The following is a 15,840-nucleotide window of genomic DNA, read 5'->3' as shown; positions in this document are numbered from 1 at the left end:
CACCATGGATTATACATACCCGCTGACCAATTTTCATTAAATTTTGTCTTATAAACAAAAAAATAGGTTTTTAATTTTGTGCTGGGTGGACCCCATTCATAGATATCCTGGACCACACGTGGGCTGTGTACCGAGAGTTGGACACACCTGGTTTGTGTGAAAGGCAGTGGTACTATGCAAATTTGAACGCACTTGTGATGATTTTGCTCTGGTTTTTGTTTGGAAGACAAACCCTGGGAGGCGACTGGTGGTGGTAGGTAGATTGTGTGGGATATGTTTATTGACTCTGGCGTCTGCTCCCATTCTTCCCTTACTCTTCTTAATTCATCATGGCAAGGGGAGCGCTCAACAAATCCTACTCCCGGGAGCACTTGAGGCCAGAGTGCTGGGTCTCTAATGTTCTTCATCCGCGCTCATCACAAGCTGAAGGGACGCAGTTTTTAGAGGAAAGGGGTAATATAACTGCTCAGGCAGACTCCATGGGATCCCATGGTTTTTTGTTTTGTTTTGTTTGTTTGTTTTTTAAACACATCATCTGCTCCTTTAATATGAGGCAGCTTTGATGGTGCCCAAACCCAGCAATTATCTGCACTACTTCCTGACCTCTGGGCCAATGCAGAACAGCACCATGGGCAAGAAAGCAGAATGGGGAGTCCTTGACTTGTGTTCCTCCCACCTACGCCTTTCTGTAGGCACATAATTTCCTTCCTTGGCTGAACCCTTTTTGCCTTTGGGCTGGGGAGATGGGTCAGTGGTTAAGAGCACTGACTGCTCTTCCAGAGGTCCTGAGTTCAATTCCCAGGAACCACATGGTGGCTCACAACCATCTGGAATGGGGATCCAATACCCTAGTCCGATGTGTCTGAAGATAGCTACAGTGTACTCATATAAATAAAAATAAATAAATCTTTAAAAAACAAAACAAAATTCTAGTTTCTGATAGGTGGTGACAGCGTCTGATTGGTGACAGCACACGCCATTAATCCCAGCACTCTGGAGACAGAGGCAGATGGATCCCTGAGTCCAAGGCCAGCTTGGTATGCAGAGACTTCGAGGACAGCCAACACTGCACAGAAAAGCCAAGTCTGGAGAAACCAAAACCAAACCAAACCAAAATCTCTAGTTTGTGTTTCTGTTCTCTGCACTCAATAGGCACCTAAATTACGTGTAATATGATGTAAATTTATGCTACTCTAGACTGCAACGGCCATGAAAAGTTGAATGGTTCTAGTATTTAAAATGAAACTTCTTACTTTTTAATTTTAATTTTTGTGTTTGCGTGTGCTATATGAATGCATATTGTTGGGGATTGGTTCTAATGCTTTGACTTAATCTGGCCCCCCCAAACCGGGAATCTGAGTGTCCAGACACTGAAGGTCCTTGTCCCCCATTGGTTTTTGATTGATCAATAAAGAGCCAATGGCCAATGGCTGGGCAGGTGGACCAAGGTGGGACCTTTAGATTTGCATGAACTAGGGATGGGGAGAGAGAACAAAGGGGACTCTCTGTGGTTCGGAGGGAGACAGATCAGGTTTAGAGCTATAGAAGGAAAATCATCTGAAATGTAGGTGAGAAGGAGTGTGGCCCCCAGAAGGGCCGCCCAGAAGCATCTTGGACAGCAAAGACTGGGAGGCGGGGGACTCCCAAAAGGAGCCATTTAACAAAGTTAAAATATAGAATTAGAGGACCTTAAGCCAGAGTATTGGAGGGAAATGTGTGCTAGCAGTGGGGAGGAGAGAACTGCCCAGTCAGTGAGCTAGCCAGGACGTGTGTGTGTGTGTGTGTGTGTGTGTGTGTGTGTGTGTGTGTGTGTGTGTGTGTCTTTCATTTGTGAATCCAGATAGCTTTTGGGCAGGTCCATGCATGCAGCCCATAGGGAGCACAAAGCGGAATAGCTAATCTGCAGCTACAGCATATGTCTGTGTATGCACATGTGTGTGTGCACATGTGTGTACACATGTATGTGCACATGTGTGTACACATGTGTGTGTGTACACATGTGTGTGGAGATCAGAGGCTAACTCTGGGTGTCTTCCTCAGTCATTCTTCAGTCTACTTGTTTATTTGTGTTTTTTTCTTCCTTACTGGTGACTATGTGTTCAAGCACATACATGTGCATGTAGACATCTGAAGCTGCTATCCGGAACCTTCTTCTGTCTTTCTTCCACCTTGTTCATTGAGGCAGGCTCTCTCAGTCAAGCCTAGAGTTCATTGGTATGACTAGTCTCATAACCCACATGCTGGGGAGCTCTCCTATCTCCATGTTCCCAGGCCAGAATTCCAGGCAAGCCTCCCAGCCCGACACCTATATGCTTTCTGGGGATCTGAACTTTGGTCCTTCTGCTGTGCTGAAAAGCACTTTAACTGAGGAACCATACTTCTCAGACCCAACTTCACCTTATCTTTCGAGACAAGGTCTCTCACTGAACCTGGAGATCAGTGATTCAGCTAGGCTGGCCGGCCAGGAGAGATCACCCATGTCTGCCTTCCTGGAGGTGGGATTACAGACAGGCAGTGCTGTGCTTGGCTGTCTGCATGGTTTCTAAGGATCCAAACTCAGGTTTGCACAGAAAACACTCTGCTGACTAAACCATCATCCCAGCCTCATGGATATTTTATGTGCGTATGTATTCTCATATTTTTATTTTAATTAAAATATAATTTTATAATTTCTCCTGTCTTTTCCTTCCTCCGCCTCTTCCAAATCCTCCTTCCCCAGCCCCTCCCATATCTCTCCCGCTACGTCCTCTCAGATTCATGGCCTCTCTTCCCATAGTATTGTTACATAGGTACATGTGTGTATACACATAAATATGTAAACACAACCTGATGAGCATGCACACATCCCCCCATTTTTATTTGCTTTGTGTGAACGGATGCTTAGACGTGTGCCCTGATGCACGAGTGGAGGTCAGAGGAAACCCCGTGGGAGTTGCTTCTCTCCTCACTATGTGTGTCCCAGGGGTTAAACCCAGGTCTTCAAGCTCAGTGGAATGGACCTTACCCACTAAGCCATCTCTGCTCTCCTTGGATACTGTCGTCGTCGTCATTGTTGTTATTGTTGCTGCTGCTGCTGCTGTGACTCCTGTGTTATCACACTGCTTCCCTTCACTGTACCTAGCACTCTTCCATACTACTGAAATGGTCCTTAAAATGCTAAAGAATTGTTCCCACTTACATGGTATCCTAGCATTGCTTCTGTCCTAGATTCACGTGTCTTGTTTGTTTTGGGATAGTCTCACTCTGTGACCCAGGTTAGGCTTAAACCTGGGATTCTTCGTCTCAGCCTCCTGAGTGCTGTGCATGGACCATCATGCCTCACCAGGTTTTTTGTGGTTGTTATTGTTGTTGTCATTTTGGGTTTTTTTTGGGGGGGGTGTGTTTTGTTTTTTGTTTTCTTTCTAGAGATTGAACTGAGGGACATGAATACTACGAAAACACTACCGCTGAGCCACAGTCCAGCCTTTTTCTCCTTTAGAAGATTTTAATTGTCCTTTTACTTTTATTTATTTACTTACTTTTTTCTGAGACAGTATCTTACTTATGTAGCCCTGGCTGGCTTGGACTTCATTTATGTAGTCCATGTTGGTCTCAAACTCAAATCAACCTGCTACCCAGCCTCTGCCTCTGCCTCTGCCTCTCTCTGCCCCTGCCCCTGCCTCCTGCCTCCTGCCCCTTGCCTCTGCCCCCGCCTCCTCCCTCCTGCCCCCTGCCCCTTCCCCCTCTCTCTCCCTCTTCTTCTGCCCCTGCCCCTGCCCCTGCCCCTGCCCCTGCCCCTGCCCCTGCCCCCCTGCCCCTGCCCCTGCCCCTGCCCCTGCCCCTGCCCCTGCCCCTGCCCCTCTGCCTCTGTCTCTGTTAGAATTAAGGATGTATACCATCACTTCTGGCTTTTCTTTTCTTTTCTGAGCTTGTAAAATTTAGTACAGCACCTCACTAATTGTCCCGTACAGCACCTCACTAATTTTCCCATGCTGGCTTTGCACTCACATGCTTGCCGTCATCTGACCTCAGCTTTCTTAGTGTTGGGATCACAGGTTTGTAACAACCAGAGTTGATTGTTCTTAACTGTTTTTTTTAACCAATGTAATGCAAAAGTGTGTGTGTTCTGTTCTTTCTATCTCAGAGCTGTGTAACTCATGCCTGATGATCATGTTTGAATCAAACAACACAAGACGAAGACTGTGTAGTCAGGTATGATGTGTCGGCTGTTGAGTTTCATGTGAGTGGGCAAGACTGCCACACAGAGGGCTTAATGTCAGAATGATGTGACTCCATCCGTGTGTGTGTGTGTGTGTGTGTGTGTATAACATGTGTGTGTAACTTTTCTATCACTGTGACAAACTCCCTGACCAAAACAACTCATAGAAGAAAGTCTAATTGGTTATATAGTTCCAGAGGATATAGTTCCCACTATGGAAGAATAAAGCTATGTCGGGAGCAGCTGAGATCTCACATCTTGAACTTCAAACACTAAGCTGAGAGTGAACTTAAAATGGTGCAAGTCTTTAAATCCTCAAAGCTCACCTCCAGGGACACACCTCCAACAAGGCCCTACCTCCAATACCTCCCCAAACAGTGCCACAAACTGGGGACCAAGTATTTAAATGACGGAGACTATGGGAAGACATCTCAATCAAACCGCTGCATATACAAGCCTTCATTCTCACCATTATTCTTTGAAAGAGTTACGGAAAGTAAAATTTAACGGATGTAAGGGAGATAGCCAGGAAGTGACGGTTGAGCTGTCTCTGTATAAGCTTCCTTAAGTCCATTTCTTTTTCAGCCAAGAACTCACTTCTCACAGCCCATCAATCTTGGATTTGGGAACTGTGGAAGAAAAGCTCAACGCTTCTTTCACAACATCTCTCTTCATGCAATTTTTGTGGTTCAATGACATAAGGATCTGCATTCATCTCATCAAATGTTATTGAAACTTATCTGTTGTGATTCTTTTATTTTCTTCCCATTAACATGGGCTTTGACATTTTGCTCATCTTTAGAACTATCAGAAGGTGGATATTCAAAAGAGGTAAGCGTACCTGTTATCTAAAATCAGAAAACTTATTGATATTTCTCAAAACTGAAGGCATTTTTTTTTAACAGAGAGAGAATCATGTCTGAGCTTTGTTACTTAGGTAAAACCTGGAACAAGCTACTAAATCCTTCTGGGTCCATTTCTTTATATATAAATTGTAGCTAATAATATCTAACTCAATACAAGAAAATTAAATAAAATCGTATAGATAGTCTTTAGTTTGTTTCTAACTCAGAGTTGCACAGAACATGACAATGTTTGCATTTTCTCATTATCTCCTTAAAAGTCCTACATCTCCTGCATTCAGTAAAATAGTTTTATTATTATTTCTTAATTTATTTTATAACAGTTCTGGAGAAAGTCGGATGCTTTGCATGGTTATTATTCAGTAATAAGAAGAAGTGAATTATTGCTCTAGGCTATTTTCTAGTTGTAAATTATTCACAACCTGTCCTTTAAGCTCATTTCCAAAAATGGTTATATCACCTAGTTGCTGCAAGAAACTAACTATTCATTGCATATTTAAGCTAATATTGGGGTGTTTTTCTTCATGTCTATTCATGGCTTAAAGTATACTTTCGAAGAAATTTTGCTGTACTGAGAAAATGATAGAACTTTTCTAGTGAATTGATCTAGTAAATTCATAATTAATATTTCAAAAGGTAATGTATGCATGATGTATATTAACTACTCCTTAGGAGACTGTTTGCATTGTTGCTTATATAACATAATGCATTATGTCATCATCAAATAGTTACAATAGTGCTATGATCATATGGCTTCATGCCTCCTTGGAAAACAACCATACACACAGACACACAGACACACAGACACATACACACACATACACATACACACATACACACATACACACACACACACACACACACACACACACACACACACTGCAAACACAAAATTTGGTTTGCAGAGAGAATTTTCCAGTTAAGGGGTAACTGAGACATTAATTGTACCCCTGAAGTTCTGATAGTGTCGACTATACCTTGATGGACTATAATTTGAATTTCGACAAAGAAAATCACTATAGGAAGATCTCGTTACTTATACACTTAAGTTTATTTAATAGCGGACCAAACCTAAATAACTTTCTGTATTAGGTCTTACACATTTATAGAAGGAATTAATGTGCACTCCTTCTGAGATGGGGGAGGGGTAGAATAGCAAGAAAGATAATCAGATTAAGGGCTCATGGTCAGACACTGTGACAATAATAGAAATTAATGACTGTAAATCCTAAGGGGCCTGTCATAGATCCCTAGCCTAAACACATCACTAATGCCATGCCCTGCACTCCACGGGTCTCCAAACCTCTTTCAGTTTCAGTATTAGGACCTCAGATACATCTCTTAGCTGGGCATAGTGTTGTGTGCCTCAGCTGCTTGAGAAACTAAGGCAGGAGGATCACCTGAGCACAGAGCTTTCAGATCAGCCATGAAAGTTTGCCTCAAAACTTTTTATTAATTGGGGGAATACAGATGCCTCAGTGTTTAAAAACCAAGTTGGGTTCCCAGCTCGCAACTGCCTGTAACCCTGAGAGTACCTGCTCTCACATGCACATAGTCACACACACACACACACACACACACACACACACACACACACACACACTCACACACACACATTAAAAATAAAACATATTAGCAGGGCGGTTGTGGCACCAACACTCCAGAGGCAGAGGCAGGCAGGCCAGGCTAGTCTACAGAGTGAGTTCCAGGTCAGCTACAGCGAGAAACCTTGTCTTGAAAAACAAACAAAATAAAAGGAATATTTAGAAGGGTTAACAATCATCTCAACAAAATTCTACTATGGGTCTATTATTGGCATACTCAAAGTCACATGCAAAATTTTTATTATAAATATCCTTAAAAACAGACATCATGTTTTAGAGTAATTTTGGGTTCATGGAGGAAAACTTAGCAGAGATCATAGAGGATCCATAATCTGCCCTACTTCATGACTTTTACTGATTTTAACACATTAATACTTAGTAGTTCTAGTTTGCATTAGGGCCCACTCTTGGTGTTATATAAACCCTATGGTCATAGTTCACTACTATGTCATCATAGATTCAGTCCCTCTTTGTGACACCCGTATTCACTCCTCTCTTCCTCCAACACTGGCCACTACTCATCTTTTCACTGTCTCCATGTTTATACCTTTTGCAGAATGTTCTATTCATTGGAAACACGTTGTGACCTTTTCAGCTAGGGTTATTTGTTAGTGCGTGTGTGTTTAAGACTTCTTACACGTTTTCTCAGTTCTTCTTTATCACTGACTTGTATGCCATTGTTTGGATGGACTACCATTCTTTTTTTTTTTTTTCTTTTTCTTTTTCCGGAGCTGGGGACCAAACCCAGGGCCTTGCACTTGCTAGGCAAGCGCTCTACCACTGAGCTAAATCCCCAACCCCTCAGCTTGCTTTCTTATAGAACCCAAGACTACCAGCCCAAGGAGGGCACCACCCACAATGGGCCCTCCCACCCTTGATCACTAATTGAGAAAATGCCTTACAGCTGGATCTCATGGGGGCATTTCCTCAAGGGAGGCTCCTTTCTCTGTGATAACTCCAGCTGTGTCAAATTGACACACAAAACCAGCCAGTACAACATCTTAAGATTCCTTTTTTTTTCTTTAATGGGTATTTCTTTTCTGATGAAGACCCCCCGTCTCTGGGCGTGCGTGCGTGCGTGCGTGCATGCATGTGTGTGTGTGTGTGTGTGTGAGTACGTGTGTGCATGCACGCACACACCTATTTTCAGTTGGATAGTTAATTCCCTGCCTCCTTTCCAGGACACACTTGGCCCTGGGATGTGCCAGTCAAGTCTACCACTGAGTAAACTGCCCTGGACCGTTGTTTTTCTTGTTGTTGAATTTTAAGAATTCTCTCTGGATTTGGGAAAATCGGCCTCTATCATATCTATCTCTTAAAAGCATTTCTTCCTTTCTATGGATTGTCATTTGATGTGTCATATTTTTTGAGTGAAATAATATATCATTCTTTAGGGTCTACACACTAGGCAATTTGCATTTTTAAATTATTGTATCCTTGCATGTTAGAGATTAAGTTGAGACCTGACAAATAGATGAAGTTGCCCTAGTAATAATACATTTTCATCAGAGTCATGGCATCTGCTTCAGTCACAGACGTTTGGAATTAACCATTCCATTTTTTTTATATTTTGCACTTAGTCACTTTTATTCTAAACATTGTTAAGTAAATCACTGTGTTCTTTGTGGCTGCTGTGTTGTAAGTCGGGAGGGGAAGATAAGAAGGTTTCTCGGCTTGCTGTGTATCTTATTTTTGCATTAATAATCATGTCAACTTGCCTACTGCTCCGTGATAATTGAATGGTCAGAGGCCAAGTAGCAATTGTTTTATGAATATGCATCTAGTTTTCACTAGAACCCATGAAAAAGTTAATCACAGATACTAGTATTTTAGCTATCAGTTTCATTAGTTATTACTGTAAGTAAATGACTGATTTATCAAATCCTGGGACCTTTGAACCAAGAAAAGCCCTTACCTCCTCCAGACGTATGTGACAAATCTTGTTGATACTGATTAGTCTCCGCTGTCTCCCTTCTGTCCAGCTGCACATCCCCTAGCATCCTGCTGATTGAGGCTGGCCTGGAAATGTAAGAGGAAGAGGCTGGCTCCAGAGTGATTCATGAATGTCTCCTTCATGTGAATCATTACTTTATGATAAAGACTATCGGCATGCTCACAGGGGTGGCTCTGGTTTCTGTGTCATCATCTTTGGGGACTGAACTATGATTAGACCATGACAAAATTTTTTGTTGTAAAACTGGCTAAGAGTTGGGATTGGCTTTCTACAGTAGTTTGGGCAAGGTGCAAAAGGCAAGCTATACTGGAGATAAGAGTGGGAAAGAAGGGTACACTGGGCTCAAAAATGACAAGCAGGTACAGCATAAAAATTAGTCTTGTAATAGGTGCTGTTGAGTAATAGAGAGACTGGCATTTTCAGTGATCTATGAAAAGACAAGACACTCTTGTAGACTACAGCATGGGATTCGCCTCAGACATGAAACAAAGCTGTCACATGCTATATGCCTTTTGGTGAAGGTGGCATTTTCTGGCTTAGGAAGATACAGATTTTCCTGAAGGAATCAACTTATATGAAATACAAAACCAACTATGTTCTAACTCATAAAACACTATTGAGAATCAGACTGATTTCAAAACCATAGATTTTAAAGTAGAAATGGCCTACTGTGTGGCTTCCTATGGCCTTGGCCCCAACCCCTCTCTCCCAGCCACATACTTGGGTTTGCTTTGGAAGAGAGAAGCCACCTACCTGTATGGTGTGATTTTCCTCACACTGGTGAGAGGACTGACTACATGTAAGTTTTGGTCAGTGAGGAGACAATGATCCAAGGTGGAATGTTTTCTGCCTGTGATGCTCATGTCCTGTTCACCTGCTCTCACTCTGCACCCATAATCACCGAGGGCTCACTCTCTTGCTGGGAGAAGGGGCATAGGAAGGCACTGCCCAGACTCCCCAGGACGTTTTCCGAGCCAGCTGCTGAATGATGAGAAGCTCATTCAAAGGACTCTCAGAACACATGTCAGTGTTGCAGAAGCAATTTTGTCTGTGCGTTGCAGCTAAGAATGTGGATTCTGGGGTCAGCTGTCGAGGTATATGTGTCCTGGCTCTGACACCTCTGGGTTGTGTCCAACTGGGCAATGTCACTCACCTGGCTTTCGGTACTGGAAGATAGGCTGAAGATTTGATGACAAATTTCATGAAAAGCAGTCAGCCTAGGGCCTAGCAAATATTAAGTATTCAATAATTACTAAATTTGTGTGTGTATGTGTGTTGTATGTGTGTCTTTGTGTGTGTTTGTGTATACTGTATTATGTGTTGATGTGGATGTACACATACATGTGTGCAGGTACATGTCGAGGGCAACACTGGGTGTCTTCCTCAATCCCTCTTAACTTTTACTTTTTGAGATAGGGCCTTTCAAAAAACTTGGGGTTCATCACTTGGGTTAGGCTGACTGGCTGATGAGTTTCAGAAATCTGCCTCTCTCTAAACCCACTCCTAGCACTGGGGTGAGGAGTGCATGCCATTGTGCCTCACCCTTTCATTTTCTCTGGAGATTCAAACTCAGATCCTATGCCTGCATGGCAGGTACTTTATGCACTGAGCCATCGCCCCAGGACCCAAACACTGAATATTATTTATCACAGACTTTCAATAACATCATTGCTGCAACAATATATACAGTATGGCTTTCCCAAAATCATCATTTTGATTTGTAAATTATTATATATAGTTTCTATCCCCACTCACCAATAATCACAGGAAGCAATACTTACTTTGACATCCATAATGCCACACAGCCAGTTCAGTTCAGGACAGGAACCACGTTCATTATGTACTGGACTTAGAGCTCACTTTAGCCAGTAGCCTAGAGAAAATTAATAAACAAAGCATATGCAACCAGAGGAAAAGTCTGGTGCTCTGATTCACAAGTTATAGGAAATGATCTAATGAGATTCCCTGTCATTAGAGGTATGAGATATTAACGCTTCTCTAGTATAGAGAAAGACTCAATAGAGGCCTGGCAAGAAGTAAAAAAAAAAAAAAATAATGCAGACAAACGGATCATTTAGTCTCATAGAGCTACTAAATATTTGGCATAATTTAATGCATTGTTTTAACCTGAGTCTGAGCTCTCGGATGACTTAGACGCAGTGGACTGTGGAATTCTGCCAACCCCAGAAATCAGGCATCTTTCAAAGATTTATTTTTGAGCTGCTTCAGTGATGCTTAAAATGGCACCCTCTGCAGAATTCGGCATTTCACAGTCAGATCTTAAGTTGGAGCTTTCTCTGTCGTAGCTCAGGTTCGTAGAGACATTTAGGGGACAGGACTGCAGTTTGGGAAACAAGGCAGTCTGTGTCAAACAGTAGTGTGCCTATTGCATACCCTTGACGGTAAAGAGAGAGCCGGTCCTATAATTTTTGTGGTAATTATACTTTATACTCTCAGGTTACTACCGAATTCATTCAGTCAACAAATGTTTAATGAATTTCTTGTATATACCAATTATTGTACTAGCCTCAAGAAGCTAATGATATACATCCAAAACCTTTGAAGAAGCCATTGACTATGGAGTTGGGCAGAGACACTAATAATTATATTACAAAAGATGCTGTAATTGAAGCCTACATGAACATGAAGGTTAGAACCACTTTGTAAAATCTTTCATCTCCTTATAAACATCTTTTATGACTATACGCACACTCAAAGTATATTATGTATTAAGTTATATTAATATTAGTGTATTATGTAGTCACAGTTGAGTATTCTGCTAGAGAGCACAGAGAATATGTGATATTTATAGAAGTCAATCTGTCTGAGATGGGCATGAAATGTTAGTGACATGTGCTTCTTCCCTGTAAACATATTAAAGAGTCCATTGGTGAAAAAGTGTGTTCACGGAAACATTTAATTTATAATCATCTTAATTCGTGTATGTATACAAAGAAAGCCAGTGAGTGTTTGAGCTAGACTCCATACTTCCTCTCTTAGTCTGTACTGTGTTCTTTTCTTTTTACTTTTTAATCTTTATTAAATTGTTTTATTTAATTACATTCCAAAAATTGCCCCCCTTCCCAGTTCTCCCTCCCCCAGTCCTCTGCCCCATACCCCCACCTCTGAGAGCATGCTCCCCCACCTGCCCTCTCACCCCCACCGGCATCCCTCTTTCCTGGGGCATCAAGTTTCCACAGGATTAACTGCACCCTGTCCCACTGAGGCCATACGAGGCAGTCGTCTGCTACACGTGTGCCTGGGACCATGAACCAGCCCATGTATGCTCCTTGGCTTTTGGCTTAGTCTCTGGGAGCTCTGAGGGGTCCGGGTTAGTTGACACAGTTCTTCCTATGGGGATGCAATCCCCTTCAGCTCCTTCAGTCCTTCCGTTTAATTCTTCCATATTGGTCCCTGGCCTCAATCTAATGGTTGACTGTATTAGATTTGTCTCAGTAGTTACTGGAAGAGCCTCTCAGAGGACAGCCACGCCAGGCTCTGTCTGCATGCACAATATGGCCTTAAGCATATGGTACACGCTGGCGAGGATGAGAAGAAAGAGGAGTAAACATCCCTCCATTGTTGGTGGGATTGCAAATTGGTACAACCACTCTGGAAATCAATCCAGCGGTTCCTCAGAAAGTTGGAATAGTTCTACCTGAAGACTCAGCTATAGCACTCCTGGGCATATACTCAAAAGATGCTCCAACATATCACAAAGACACCTGCTCCATTATGTTCATAGCAGCCTTATTTGTAATAGTCAGAAGCTGGAAACAACCCAGATGTCCTCCTGAAGAATGAATACAGAAAATGTGGTTCATTTACACAACGGAATACTACTCGGCTATTAAAAATGAGGACATTATGAATTTTGGAGGCAAATGGATGGGCCTAGAAAATATCATCCCGAGGTAACTCAGACCCAAGTGGATATTAGTCAACAACTTCAGTGCCCACGATACAACTCACAGACCATAGGAAGCTGAACAAGAAGGCTCAAGTGTGGATGCCTGAAACCCACTTAGAAGGGGAACAAAATAATGATGGGAGGCAGAGGGAGGGAGGAACCTGGGTGTGAGGGGGAATGGGAGGAGGGGAAAGGGAGGGACAGAATCAGGTATCCGGAGAGGCAGAAGGGATGCCCAGAGGGCCAGGGGAATGAACTGAAATATGCAGCAGTGGTGCTAGAGGACAGGGGAACCTGCTAAAAAATTCCAGAGACCTGGGATGTGACAGGCTACCAGGACTCAACAGGGATGATAATTAGCCGAAATGCCCGAGAGGGGAGATGGAACCTAAAGAGACCACCTCCAGTAGATAGACATGGCCCCCAACTGAGGCAGGGGGCCACCCACCCACCTTCAAAATTTTTAACCCAGAATTGTTCCAGTGTAAAGGAAATGCAGGGACGAAAATGGAGCAGAGACCGAAAGAAAGGCCACTGAATGACCGGCCCAACTTTGAGATCTATCCTATGCGTGCACACCAAATCCTGTACTGTGTTCTTTAAAGATTAGAAACCAATGGCTTTAAGAAACCAATGGCCTTATTCCCCTACAAGTGGGGGATGTTAACTATAGTTATTATAAAAACATGGTGTAATTTTAAAGGCCACTTAAAACACAAACTGAATTTTACCATCGGTTATAAAGTATTCACTATTAGTTACAAAGTTCGTATTAAGTAGCTAGTAACTTTATAGCTAGTAGTAAATATTTAATAGTGAGCCTTTGTATATTTGAGGCCACAGATATGATGCTTGAGCGTGTACTAAATTTTAATATGCCTTTTAAATGTGCATTGGTGGTTTTAAAAGACGGTCAAGTGTCCAATATATCAGGAGACAAGAGTTTGTGCCTAATTAAGTAAAGTTTTGATACAGGAAAAGTTGGAGCTCATTTAGACCAAATAAAGTCAAAACACACGGGCAATTATTAATTTCTGTAAGAGTAACCAAGTGGCTACCCACAAAGAAGGATGACAGAGCTGCCCTGCTAAGCAAGTTTGGATTTGTCACTCCTGGTTTAGACCGATACTATGGAAATGCTCGTAAGGCATCCTGGGATATTATACAAGTCACCTAAGGTCAATATAGGTAGTCCTCAGTTGCTGTTGGACTGTGTTCCAAAATTTCGTTGCTTATTCATTCTCCTGGCCTTCTGTCTGAAGTCATGTCACATGCACCTTAAAACTCTGCTTCCCCCCCAACCCCAACACGTAGGGGTCAGTGAGCACAGCAAAGAGAAAGAAAAAGTTAGGTTTGAGACTTAGCCTCCAAACAGATTCCACAATGCTTTTCTAGGAGAAGCCTATCAGAGCCCCATGCTGAAGGGCTAGCCCTGTAGCTGACACCCAGCTTGTAACAGGAACCTGTTCAGCTCCAAGCCATTGCTTGTAACTAACTCCAGCAGCTTGGAGCAGAGCCACCTGATTTTAAGATTGGCATCAAGGTAAAGTGAGGAGGTGGGAGACGAGCCCACCTGGAACCTCCTACTCTGGGCCAAGACAGTGCCTTATTTGTCTTTAAATAGAAGTTTAAGTGTTTTAGAGTTTTGCAAGACAACAAAACAAAACAAAAAACCAGGAGTTTTTGAATTTAAATGGCTGCTGTGAATCGCCCAGTAGTAAAATAATTAATGCACAGCTCATCCCATGAGAAAACAGAGAGCTTGGACAGCACCCAGGAACTAAAAGGAAAACAGGTGGCGCATGTGAGAAATGCTTCAATACCAGAAATAAAATGGACGCCCTCTGAACCGTGATTAAAGCTAGAAAACATAAGTTCCATTCAGACCTCTACTGCTATCTCAACCCTGCCTGGTTATTGCCAAAACACTGAATGGTCTCTATAACTTGCAAGCATCCTTTATCAGATGGTCTTTTATTGAAATATTTTCCTGTTGCTTCTTAACTAGCTGGGCACTCCATGGCACTGCTGTTGATGTCATCTATGATGTCATGAACACATTGCAGCCCACAGACTGTGCAGTACCTAGGATCTCCTTGATAGTTCCAGAAAGTTCTCTGGCCAAAGACTGATGTCTCATCTGCTGGGCAATGTTGACAATCTCATCAAAAGTGATGTTTCCATTGTGTTGAATGCTTTTCTGCTTCTTCCTGTCTCTTGGTGGCTCCTTGAGGGCTTTGATGGTCAGGGCAGAGACAAAGGGCACCACCTCAGTCTGGGACTGTCTGTTCTGGGTGGTCAATTTCACTGTAATCCTCAGAACTTTCCAGTCACTGGTAGCCTTGGCAATCTCAGCACCAACTCTTTTGGAAGACAAACCCAGAGGACCCATCTTAGGGGTCAAGGCAGATGTGGTGCCAACCTTGCCCCCGGTGCACCTCAAGTGCACAGCTTTGATCTCATTGGGGCTGAACTTGGGTAGCATTGTGCACCTCTTTGGTCTATGATACAATCCTAGGAATTAAGTATATTCAGCCACTGAGACCCAAAATTATTGATTTTTACAGAAGTGTTTGGCTGCAAGTAACAGAAAACATAGTTCATAGTAATTTAGAAATAAATGAATTCTTTTGTTTTCTTCTGTGCATAATCAGAAGTCTGGAAGCAGAGATAGTTTTCATTTTTGTCAGGTTGAAAATGTCATAATGTCATTCATATAGTTTTTCAATTTTTGTCACCCCCTTATGTTCCTTATGTCTGTCATAAAATTTTTATGCCAGCTTTTATTTTCATATTATTTGATTAAAATATTCATATTGGTTATGTATTGCTGTTTTTGGTGTCTCCAAATGCCCTGCCTGAGGCACTTCCTCTTATCCTTTTCAGGTGGCTGGAGCAGTGCTTGTTAAATACGTGTGTACGATGGCCATTTTCCAAAACAGTCCTCAGAATGGCATTTCAGTGCCCTGAAGCTTCACGAGGAGGAAAGATATACGTGTAAAACAAAACCGGAATATTTTGTGCTTTCCACCATTGGAACTGAGAGTAGAAGGGACCAGCTATCTACTCTCAGTTCTCAGAGCTAAGGGACCATACCTGTTCCTTAGCTTGAGAGCTAGAACATAGGAACTTCAAAAAAGAGATCTGAACATGAAAGACTTTATGAACCATGGTGGTGTGAAAAGCTTCATCGACTGTGGAGTCTCCATTGAGAAGTGCATCTGGGGACAGAATGAAAGAGAACACCAGAGGAGCAGCCATTGGATGTCAGTCATGGTCCAGACCAGCCTTCCCACCTCACCACCTCTGAA

At 42.6% G+C, this 15,840-nt stretch overlaps 1 protein-coding gene across 1 annotated transcript; it reads right to left on the bottom strand.

Annotated features, from left to right (window-relative positions):
* Window positions 1-14,570: 14,570 nt before the first annotated feature.
* Window positions 14,571-15,014, bottom strand: LOC116908071 (60S ribosomal protein L12-like). Its single transcript, XM_032911344.1, has one exon. It carries the CDS (start codon window positions 15,012-15,014, stop codon window positions 14,571-14,573), a length of 444 nt encoding a protein of 147 aa, XP_032767235.1.
* Between the last annotated feature and the right edge of the window lie 826 nt (window positions 15,015-15,840).

The sequence above is a fragment of the Rattus rattus genome, chromosome 8, assembly GCF_011064425.1.
Source record: "Rattus rattus isolate New Zealand chromosome 8, Rrattus_CSIRO_v1, whole genome shotgun sequence".
Taxonomy (NCBI): domain Eukaryota; kingdom Metazoa; phylum Chordata; class Mammalia; order Rodentia; family Muridae; genus Rattus; species Rattus rattus.
This window is presented reverse-complemented; position numbering and strand designations above follow the sequence as displayed.